This window comes from Tupaia chinensis, unplaced genomic scaffold (genome assembly GCF_000334495.1).
Source record: "Tupaia chinensis unplaced genomic scaffold, TupChi_1.0 Scaffold143602_1, whole genome shotgun sequence".
Classification (NCBI taxonomy): domain Eukaryota; kingdom Metazoa; phylum Chordata; class Mammalia; order Scandentia; family Tupaiidae; genus Tupaia; species Tupaia belangeri.
In genome coordinates this window covers 2,161,981-2,173,343 of record NW_006203448.1, presented here as the reverse complement: position 1 = coordinate 2,173,343, position 11,363 = coordinate 2,161,981, and the positions used below count along the sequence as shown (strand labels likewise).

Genomic DNA, 11,363 nt, shown 5'->3' with positions numbered 1-11,363 from the left:
AGAGGATGTTGGGCGAACAGGGATGGACAGAGGCCTATCATGGGGGGAGCAGAGTAGAGGGTACGGGGAGGTCTGGGGCTCTGCTGGGAGGGGCTGGGCAATAAGGGGACCTGGAGTAGAGCTAAGCGAGGGACTCCAAGGTCTTGACCAGCCTCGGCCTCTGCCAAAGGCCTTGCACAGGGTCAAGAGGTGCTCATGCAGGTCCTTGACATTTCTCAGGATTAAGGAATTAGAGCTCTTCATTTAGAAGAAAGAAAAAAGTTCAACGCTCTCCAGATGGTAACATGCCAGATTCTGTCACTGGCTGCCAGGAAGGCCCAAGCCCAAAGACACCTGAACTGTTCCGCCCCCACTCGGTGTGGTGTCATTTTCTGCAGGAACAGCCTCGCGGTTACAGACATCCAGACATCTGGTTCCTGAGCACACAGACACCAGCACGACTGCTCCATCACACCGAGGTGATGGCAGGAGAAAGGACGGAGACCGCCGAGCGGGCGTGTGCCTCCTGCCCGGTCCTGATCTGCAGAGACGAATGAAGCCTGGGGGCAGTGCAGGGAGGGCAGGCCTCACTAGCCCTCCCAGGCCCCGAGAGGCGGATGCAGCCCTGGAGCTGGGCTTCTCCACCCACGTCAGGGCTGCCCAAAGGACACTGCTGAGGGGCTGTGGTTTGGGATCTCCTTCTCCAGCTGGCTTTCTGGCCAGGAGAAAGGGGCGGTGGGCGACTCTTCGTGGGAGTGGGAGGTAGGTCGTGCAGCTGGGTCTCTGGCTTACTCTGCACACGACCAAACTGGATGCTTGGTTCTCGGCAGAGAGCCCGGTGCGCGGTGCGCGGTCTCTGACCAAATGCTTGGGCGGCGGCCTCTCCACCTCGGCTACTGAATGGCTGGTGGCCACTGGCAAACACAGCTGGGTAAAGTCTGTCCCCAGAAAGGGCCCTGTCTTCCACATCAAAGAGAAAGTACGAATGAACAAAGGAGTGGGTGCAGGACCGGAGCGGTGGTGCCCCGGGGCCAGGATGTCCCACCACCGGGCCACCAGCCTGTCCCTGGCTGAGTTCTGCTGGTGCAGGACTGGAAGCGCTGCTCTCCCCCCGCCCACAGATCCGGAGCTGAGGACTAGGGCCTGGGCATGGCGGCCACAACACTGACCCTCATCCTTTACCTCCTCGTGGTAGCTCCGATGCCCTCCCTGTCCTCCCCCTGCCCACCAGGGCCATGCACACACTCTGCCCCGGCCTTGGGCCACCCTGCCAAGAGGGAACACAGTGAGTCGCCGCAGATTTGCTGGCGCTCCTCATAAGTTACTGGATGAAAATACACACTGTTTTGAAATGAGAGGGTTAAAGATCAAAACTGTGACTGCCCCTGCAGAGTCTAAATGTCAGAAAACAGGAACACCCTGGAAACCTTTCCTGCCTCTTTGTGACTGCCCTTTCAGACGGTCCACTATTTCTCAGTCCCATTCTCTGAGTTTACTCTGCTGGAGGCTCGCTGGCTATAAAAAGCTTCTTCACTGTGGGATGAAGCACAGGCACCTCTGGGAACCCAGGAAACACTGAGAGCCTGTTAGCAGCCATGGACCCACAGCCGTGTCCCCAGCCCTCCGCCTGTCCCCACTGTGGGTAAGGGGTCTAATGAGAGGAAAGGGCTTGCTGACACGGCTGACATCTGCAGACAAAAGGCAGGCCACATTTTGCTTCCCGTGGCGAGATCTGTGACAGAGGCATGGCTGCTCAGCTTTAACCCTGGGAGTGAGGCACGGGCCGAGAATTCGACAGGGCTGTGTGCCGGTCCCTGAGCTCCCAACACTGTTTTCCAGAAATGAAAAGCCGAGTGCAAGCTTGCTTTGGTGCTGTGTGGCAATTTCTCCTGGGCCCCTCCATTGTCACATTGAGGGGACTCCTCAGCAGGCTTCTTGCCTTCTTAGCAGCCCCCGTTCTGTGGGGCCCCTGCTGCTACCCATGGGCAGGAAAACACCCAACACAGCCTTGCAAGCACACGCTGAACGCCCGACATAGGGCGTCTACGTGGGCTATGCCAGGGCCATGCTGCAAGATGGTTCTCCACACGTCCTGCACTGGCTGCTTTGGCGACCAAGGGCGCCCTTGGGGGAGAGGCACAGTCCCAGTGCCCCTCACCATCCCCAGGTTAGGACACTTGGGAACTAGCTCCTGCCTGGGAACCCCTGCACTGATGACCTGGCAGCTCCTTCGCCAAGTTCCACTACTCACCGGGGCACTTCCAGCTCCCGTTTTGGGCTGAGTGTTTCTGGATGAGGCTGATAACCGAGCCCACCCTGCGGCTCTGCCTGGAAAGGTGCCAGCCGGCAGATGAGGGCAGAAGGGAGTGTCTACACGGGGCTCTCAAACAGCTGCTCTTGAAGAAATGCTATGAGCCACATCAATCAGGACACTCTGAAGTTACGTGGGTGGACAGGAAGGAAACAGAATTCCGGGACTAGCTGCTCCTAAAAGGCAGAGTTTAGACGTGCTGCCCCTGATCTTTCTGTTTTGGTGTTGTGAGTCTGAAATGCCGTCCTCACCCCATAAAGTACCAGGCCTTCAGACTCTGTGGTGGAAGAAGTGGCCCCAACAAGGCCCACCTCTGGCCACTGGCTCCGCCGGATGAAGGCCAGCCCACCACAGTGCAGCCAGTCCTGGCCACCAGCTGCACGCATAGCCTTTGTGCCGTCTGGGTCACCTTCTGCTAGCACATGGTGGAAAAACGGATGTTTTAGCATAAAATCCCAGTATTTCGTGTGACAGCGATTAGTTGAAAGCTTTATTGATAAAGTATATGCTTAATTCTACACTGCATTATTTTCCAATATAGTCCTTCATTTGACAGCCAGGAGACGAGGTTTCAGTAGGGGAGATAGAGGCCTCCCTAATCTACTAATTCTTACCTGTCTCTGCAAAAGGAAAAGGACTTCAATATTATCCGCCTTTAACTCTGAGAGTCCTGCCGCCTCTCCCCGTGTGGTTCTTTAATCTAGTACAGGTCAGTATCAGAGGTTAAATCCATTTAGCTAGAAACAGGTGAAGACAGGGGCCGATAAAGGAATCCCAGAAAGGGTTCCACACAAACAGATGACGTCCACTCATCCGCAGAGGTAACATTCCCAGCCCTGAGAACTCAGCCATGTTCACTGCTTCGAACGTGCTCCGTAACTAGGGTGCTCCGAATTCTCTCCAACTACCGTAACGCCGAGTTCCCAACACCGCTTCCATGTGCGTCTGCAACTTTAAACTAGTGCAGAGAGCCTGTGGGTTACTTTCAGGGGAGGTGGCGTCAAAATACAACACTAAGTCCACGCTTCGCCAGATCTGTTCTCACATTTTACACCTGCCGGATAGTGTATCTTTGCGTTCATGAATTATGAGAACATTCAAAACAAAAAAGGACGCACACAGGCAGGCAGGTGCTAGCCCCTCACAGAGGAAGCTGGGGGGAACCAGAGCACGGGGGATGGCCAGTCACGGCTGAAGTGCCCACTGCCCTCCCGCGGTCACCGCCAGCCTTCTGTGCAGTCAGAAGGCAGAGGACCCCGAGGTAAGGCCAGGTAAAAGGGAGACCAGCCGCTGTCTTAACGCTCCTCACCATTAAAGCAAAACTAGATACAGATATAACGAACAGTGCTCTTTCTCCTTAGAAGGGTTTTCCACCAGTGGGACCAGCAGTTAGTGTAATGGCTATGTCGCTGGACTCCCATGTAGTCAACTGTGGTTCGTGTCCCGGACCCAGTGGCTTAAACTTACACCAGGCACGTGTGCGTGCGTGCCCAAGATCCCGAGAGGAGACTGGAGGGGAAGGGAATGCGGTGTGGCCATCCCCCCTGGGGGGTGATTTCTCGCTTTCTGTCTCTGTCTCTCTCTGTCTGTCTGGCGAGTGCACGTACCCTATAGCAAAAACCAAAAAAAAAAAAAAAAAAAAAGAAGAGTTTTCCACCAGCTGCTGGGGAACCCATGACTAGAACGACCAGCATTTCAGGCTGAGACCGGTGCACACCTTGGGTGTGGGGACTCAGGTAAGGACACAGTATGAGACACAGTGCCCGGTCCTAAAGCCTCCACGTGACCTGAGACTTCCCTCCTGCAGGGTTGGGACCAGGAAGGGGCTATTCTCGCGGTTACATTTGTAGGGAGCTCAGTGGGATAAGAGAGTGTTAGATGAGTCAAGACTAAGCTTCTTTGTTAATAACGTTTTTCGTTTGGAAGTTTCCATGTACAGAAAAGGGCGTGGAGACAGCACAGATGCTTCTCATCACCCCGGCGGCTCCTCTTCCCCCCACTCTCAGCATCTCTCATGGCCGCGGTGACTCGTCCCAACCCAGAACTGGTTACTCGCTAGTGACGAGGCTCGGCCTTAATCTGGAATTCACTATTGTTCTACTGATGCGCTTTCTGTCTCAGGACCCAGCCCAGGGTAGCACATCGCGTTTAACTGGAGTAAGATCCAGATTTTTTTGGATAGGGTCTCATCTCCTCATCACGATCCTCCTGCCAGAGGATCCGGAGTTGCTGGGGTTATACCACGGCACCTGGCCTTGCAGGTAGGAGTGGGTATTGGACCCAGGCTTCCCATGCGGTCCAAGCCAGTGTGCCACCACAGTGGGCCCAGGTCATGACTGTTCAATGCTTATACGGGCTCCCGAAATGTGCGTTTTTCAGCATCGGACTTCCCCCTGCCCCCGCAGCTGTGCTATGCTTACCCTCACCCCTGTACAGGGCACGGACGACATGACTGACGTGCTGTAAACAGCACTGTGGGCGGGCTTTGTGTCCCTTGGTACCAAAGCCCTACACTCACCGTGTAATGGGTGCAGGCTCCTTTCTGGGTGGCGCGTGCCCTGCACGTAGGGGTAGTGTCTGGGCACCATTGTGAAGGTACTAAAAGTCAAGGGCGCGTTCACTTTAAAATGGCTAATTTTATGGAACATGCACTTTATTCAACTAAGACAAAAAGCCCTGTGCCCTAGCACACCCTGGACACAACTACTGCTCGCTGTGGGAGCACATAGGCCACGCGCTCAAAACCGCGTCCCTCCTGTCAGTCCTTTCGGTGGCTTCTCAGCAAGCCGAGAATAAAACCCAAACTCCGCGTCAGGACCTACAGGCCTGTGCCTGACCCGGGCCCCGCACCACGTCCAGGTCGCCTCTCACCCAGAGAGCGCCTCTGCCATATCTGCTCGGGGCGGCCCTTTCTGTGCTGTCCACACGCTGCTCCTCCTCCTCCTCATACCACTGCCTCGGCCCTGCCATATCTGCTCGGGGCGGCCCTTCCTGTGCTGTCCACACGCTGCTCCTCCTCCTCATACCACTGCCTCGGCTAGGTCCCCGCCACCCCAGGCCTCTTCCCACTCCCCTAATGAGCATCGCCGCACCGCGCCCTGGCTGCACCCTGTGGTTAGCCTGCTTATTGATCAGGCCAGTGCTGATTAAACCAGGGAGCCACCAGCATGCCCCACAGGTGTGCCTGCCTGATTTCCCCTGTATTCCCGGCACCCAGCACCTAGCCCGGCACACGGGAGACGGGGCCTGGACGAGAGGCTGTGACTAGGCTACGCACATTACCGACCAGACGCAGGCAGAAGAGAAGGGTACAGCCTGCTGGTGCCCTGCAGGGAGCTGGCCCGAGTGCTGTCGGGTGGGGGTCCCTCAAGAACTCGAGGACTGAGTTAGTCCAGGGACGGGACCCTCGCAGTTGAGATCTGGGGAAATAGGTTTTCTTTAATCATTTCTAATTTTTTCCTAACATTTCTCAAACGCTTTTTCATAAGGATGTCCGGTATCTGAAAAAGGTATCGCCGAGGAGTAAAGTGAGGGTGAGACAGGGTGAGGGGGACCACCTGCCTCCCTCAGCCCATCCCTGGACACGAGGCTCTGAGAAACTGCGTTTCAAAACAGGGTTGAGCGTGGAATAACCCAAAAGCCTCTGGTTTCTAGAAGGTACGACCTCACATACAGTAAAACTCTCCCTCTCCAGGGCTACAGCTCTGAGTTTGACAAACACGTTCCGCTGCGTCATCACAACGAGGACACAGGATGTCCCCAGCAACCCAACGCCTTCCCTTGTGCCCCTCTGGGGTCAAGCGCCCACCCCCACCCCAGGCGCTCGCCGATCCGATTTCTGCCCCCACCGTCACACAGATGAAACCCCACGGTAGCCTTTAAGACGTGGCTTCTTTCGCTTTGTAAAGGCTCTGATTTCAGACTGACGCTTCCACTCCTGTCTCCACTCACGTTTTCTGAACAACTTCTGGGTAAGAAGCAAAGCGTCACTCACCTTCTGGAACACCTGGTAGTTGGATCTGGACCATATATCCAGCTGTGGGGAGAGATAATCATCAGGGTCAGTTTCAGAATTTCCAGCTTCAGGAAATGCTATTCGAACTACTGTCACCCTCATTCCACTTGGGAGGAAACGAAACCCTGATGACAGAACAGTAGACTCTTAGGGTTGAAAAGGATCCTGAACGCCTGTTTAAACTGTCTGTCAACCTGGAGGCGACTTAAGGGACCTGAATGAAGGGATGAGGGAGGTCAGCTCCAAGCACCTGCTGCTTCCATGCCCCCGTGCTGGGCCCCCGCTCACTCCTCCAACCCGGACTCCTGCCAGTCCTCCTGCTCACCCCTGTGCCCAGGACCTGTGCGCCCCACGCTGTGCCTGGATTATTTCCCCACGAGCCCTTCCATGGCTCCTGCTGTGACTCCTGTGGCCCAGATGGCACCTTATCAGAGAGGCGGCTCCTGGCTTTCCTATCAACACATTATCCCCAATACCATTTCTAGATCTCTTCATCCTTTCACAATTTAACATTTTCTAACACTTAGAACTGCCTGGAGAACTACTGCTCCACGGTCTGCTTGTTCACCATGGGATCTGCCCAGAGGAATGTGAGCTGGTGAGGGCAGGAGGCCTGCTCGCTCCCCAGGTCCTGGAATGGGATGTGGGTCTTCCTCGCGAGGGAAGCTGGCAGCATCTAGCTGCGGAGCCCTGGCCCTCCACACCACTCTCAGCTCGCCCCGCCCCCGGCACGTGGACCCGGCTGGGCGACAGAAGCCCGTGGGGGACTGCTGTGCTGTTGGGTACACGGAGCCCTCGGTCCTCCCCTGAGAGCCCGTTCCTTCTGCCTGTCTCCTCAGTGGTGCCCCCCCACCCCATTAACTGTGATGCCTGACCGGTCAGGAGCCCCAAATCGATGGTACCTCTAACTTTACCAACGAAGAAGCTCGAGGTCTGGATAAAACGTGGTGCATCTAACCAAAACCACTTTGGTTTTACCGGGCTGCACGATAAACCCAATCAATGCCTTCTCACTGCTACAAGAATTAGAACAAATTACGTGACAAAAATAGGATTACAGACTCCCCCAACAAAGGGCTGAGAGGTAGGTCAAGGACAGTGCTGATTAAACCGGGGAGCCATCGGCACGTCCCGCAGGTGCGAGAAAGTCGAGTTCAGGAGTTGAGCAAATTGAAACACCTGGTCAATGGGCCTCTTGGAACCTGCCTCTGGGGTTGGCCCGTGGTCACGGCAGAAACCTGAGTCGTGGCTGCTGAGGGCCGTGTGTTGTGCTATCGATTGAGCTGAGGGCACCGGGGAGCAAGAGACACAATCGGATGGCAGGACACCTTTGAGACAGGAAGCGCAGCGCAGCCCCTGGGCGGCGGTGGGAGGGCCGGTTCTGGCTGAGACAGGACTCGGGTTCCTATCGGGCTGTGCACAGGCATGCATTCGTTCTCTGGACCGCCTCCTGCCCGCGATTAGTTCCATGTACATTTTACTATGTTCGAAAACGTTTAGGACAGCAGAGAAGGCTAAGATGGTCCTGAGGTGGCCATTCCGGCCTCTGGGGGCTCTGCCTGGCGGGGTGGAGGTTTACTTAACCCGACTCCACTGCAAATGATGGGGGAGCTTTGAGTGAGCCAGTACTCACTCATCGACCTGGAAAGTAGCACACCTCGATCTGTCCACCTCTCCCCACCCTCGTACCCGCCACTCCACCCTCTCCTTCCTGGGTTTCCATGAAGGGCCCTAACGGACCCTCTCGTCTACTCCAGCTAAACTATTCTCCAGAAAGGTGTGCTTTAAATCACATCTATCCTCCCCTCCACCCCCCACCGATCTGATGGATTAAGACTCTTAAAGATCTTCAGCCGTTAGAATTTTAACTTGACAGGTTAAAATCTGTAGGGGGAAAGCGAGGCGTAACCCCAAGACAACTCTGAAGAAAGGCTCAAAGAGACACGATGCCGCCACTTCCCGGCATTACCCATTTTGCCGAAGAGCCACTGCTGGGCGCGTGCTGGTATCCCGGAGGTAAGGCCGGCTCAGCTTGCATTCTCGGTGCAGCGGTTTAGCTCTGGGCTTAACAAGTGCAGCATTTAAAGATTATGCCGCCATCGTGGGATGAATGAGAATGACTTTTTGCATCTTTTAGTTCTGCCCAAATCGCTGCCAAGGTGACAGGGAGATGTCAAAGGTCCTACAGCTGAGTTTCGGGAAGAGCAACATCTATGTCTGAACTTGGAGCTGGTGCAGTTCTCCTCCCATGTCAGGCCCACTGCTGCTGCGTCTGAGCTTCTCCACCATCCCTGCTTCCCGCCCACTCCCATCACACCCAGGCAGACTGAGACCCGAACCCAGAGCCACGAGAAGCAGGATGGGAATCCCTGCAGCTGCAAAGTCACAGTTTTTCTTTGAAGGAGAAAATTATTTTAAGAAACTGTCAGTATCTGTGAGATGTTTTAATATAAAAACATCACCACCGAGCCACGTGTGCAGGTTTAAGTAAGAGATGGTCTCTCCAGCCGAACTGGGTTCTCCAAGCACACCATGCTCACGCAGTCAGGATGCTGCTCTTTTTGAAAGGAGGTTTAAATATGGTGCTCAGGACCCTGGGGACCAGTTCCCACCATCTGGGACAGAGGGACCGCAGACAATGTGGTCTATTTACCTGGTGCACATGGTAAGAAAGGATCGGTGACACGGGGTCCCCTTTGTTGGGAACACACGGCAGGTGGTTTGCATTTGATTTTCTGCTAGATTTATGCCAGAGAAAGCCATTTAAACGAGTGTTCTGCAGTCGAGCCCTGCCTCTCCTCAGGGCCAGGGAAATTTCAGAAACTCATTTCAGGGAGCCAAGACTGATCTGAGTGAATATTTATTAGCTTCAACTTATTTGCTGCAAAGGCGGGTATGGCTACTAATTTTTTGCTGGCTGCAATATTCAAAAAAGGAACACTCTGGGAGCTGCAAGTCTTCAGCCTGATGAACAGGAAATTATTCTGAACTACAGTGTCCAGACAGGAAAGCAAAGCACCCCTCAGTATTCTGGGCAAGCACTAGGAAGACGTGAAGGCGGCAAAGTCCAGCCTGTGGTAATTGGTGGCTGGGTCTGCAGTCTTCGGAGCAGCCTCCTGGATGCTGGGGACTGGAGTAAGTGTTCTAGGGGTAGGAATACGGTCTGTTCTCAGCTGAAATGAAAACCCCACAGACGACCAACTGCTTTGGTACAGACATGACTGTTCTTAGGACAAGCGCTCAGATGTCAAAAGACCTCTTGATGCCTGGGAAGAACGAGTGAAATACTGATGAATCAAATCTATTCACCGAAAAGGACAACCGCAATGAGCTGAAATCACCAGGCAAGGGGATCCTAACTCCAAGGATGCTACCCCATCACCTCCAACACCACCTGCAAGGGCAGGTATCCTGACTGATAATAATGCACCTGGCCTGCTCTTCACCTGTTATCTTTTTCAAAGCCTCCCTGCAATCGTGCGAGGGTGATAAAAATACTTCCAGTGCACGGATGCAGCAACTGAGGCAGGAGAAGTTAGCAGCCTTGCCATTACCACACAGTCACCGCACGTGGAGCGTCGCTGTGGAGGCCTGGCTGCTGCCCTGGGACGATGGGCTGCCTGTGGCCGGACTGCAGCCCGAGGCCGGCTCTCAGCACCCTCAGCCGTCCCTGACCACTCTCCAGGGGGCACTCCCGCAGAGCTCGCCCATCGCCAGTCCGCTGAGGCCCGCTGCTGTGACCACTGCGGCTAACACATCTGGCAGCTCATCGGAAAGCGGGCAGTTCCGTGTCTCACTCGAAAGCAGTACAGTGGTCTGTGGTGACCTGGAACAGTACCTCCACGTGAACTCAGGAGTGCAGGCGGCCGACTTGTGTGGCCTTTACTCCTTCAGTGGCTTCGTCTTGCAAGGTCAACAGGTGACAGACATGTCAGTTTGGGCAGAATGCTACCAACCAGTAAAGGAGACAGCTTTCTTGTGGTCCCCCAAGTCTCGAAGCCACACACGTCTAGGTGGTCATCTTCCTAAGCCTGCCCACCCTCCCCGGGGAGGAGAGCGGCCGAGTCTCCGAACAACGCAGCTACGGGTCTATTATTCTCCAACTTTTCACTTTCAATCAGGACATGCATTTGTTACTAAAAAACTGCTGAGAGCACAATTTCAGGGCATCCTCTGCATATGAATTAAACTGGATCCCCCTTTCCTGCAGTCACCCTTCCCCCCAGAAGTAACAAGAGGCCATTTTTCTGAAGGTCGTCTGAACAATTTCAAAGGCTATAACAAATCAAAATGTTCCCTGCATCTAATATCAAACGGGGCTGATGCCAACACTTATTAGAGAAATCAGATTCAAGCTTTCCCCAACCCCCTCGACCCAAACACACTCACACATCCAACTTTGAAGTGGGAAGAATGCAGGGATCAGAAATTACCCTGGAGACAGCTCTGGCTGTCTTTGAAGGCTCGCTTTGATACCACCATTTCTTTTCCTCTCTTCCGCTCGGAGGCTAAAAGCTGCCTTTTTTTATTGATACGGGGTAATTAATGAAGCTATAGCATTAACATAACCTAAATCCCCTAATAAGATAAATTCAGCCGAGACACTTATTTTTTTCGTTAAGTCTGACTGGCATAAAATCGGGATGATGGCCAGGTATTCATCGTGAATGCTGCCTTAACATGCTGAGTCATGGTTCTCGCTGCTCCCTGATTACAGTCGCGGTCGGTGAGTCTTACATGCATTTGTGTTTTTATTAGAGGAATCAGGCTGCTAGTGCTTGGTATGAGAAATGTGCATCACAGGTAGAGACAGGACAGCCGGGCAGTGGTGGCGGTTGTTACTGCAAGTGTGGTGGTCCTGCTGGGACGGATGCTGATGGGGAAACCCTGCTGGGCCTGGAGATGGGGAGGCCCTGGGCCACTCCCGTAGCAACAGGGCTAGCTGAACCTGTTAGAGCGTGCCAGGCGCCTTGGGTTCGGAGGACGCAGACAACTGCTCAGCCGGTAAGCCCAGAAGAGGCTTCTGAGCCACACCCACCACCCACGTGGCTGCGGTGC

The 11,363-nt window shown here is 54.5% G+C and overlaps 1 protein-coding gene across 3 annotated transcripts in view; it reads right to left on the bottom strand.

The window, feature by feature from the left end:
* The window catches only part of MED27 (mediator complex subunit 27), a 216,236-nt gene that overhangs the window by 14,942 nt on the left and 189,931 nt on the right, over nucleotides 1-11,363 (bottom strand). For all 3 annotated transcript variants that reach the window (XM_014582454.1, XM_027766647.1, XM_006164348.3), the window contains one exon: nucleotides 6,285-6,326. In XM_014582454.1, the coding sequence (XP_014437940.1) occupies nucleotides 6,285-6,326 (42 nt within the window). The remainder of the gene's footprint in view (nucleotides 1-6,284; nucleotides 6,327-11,363) is intronic.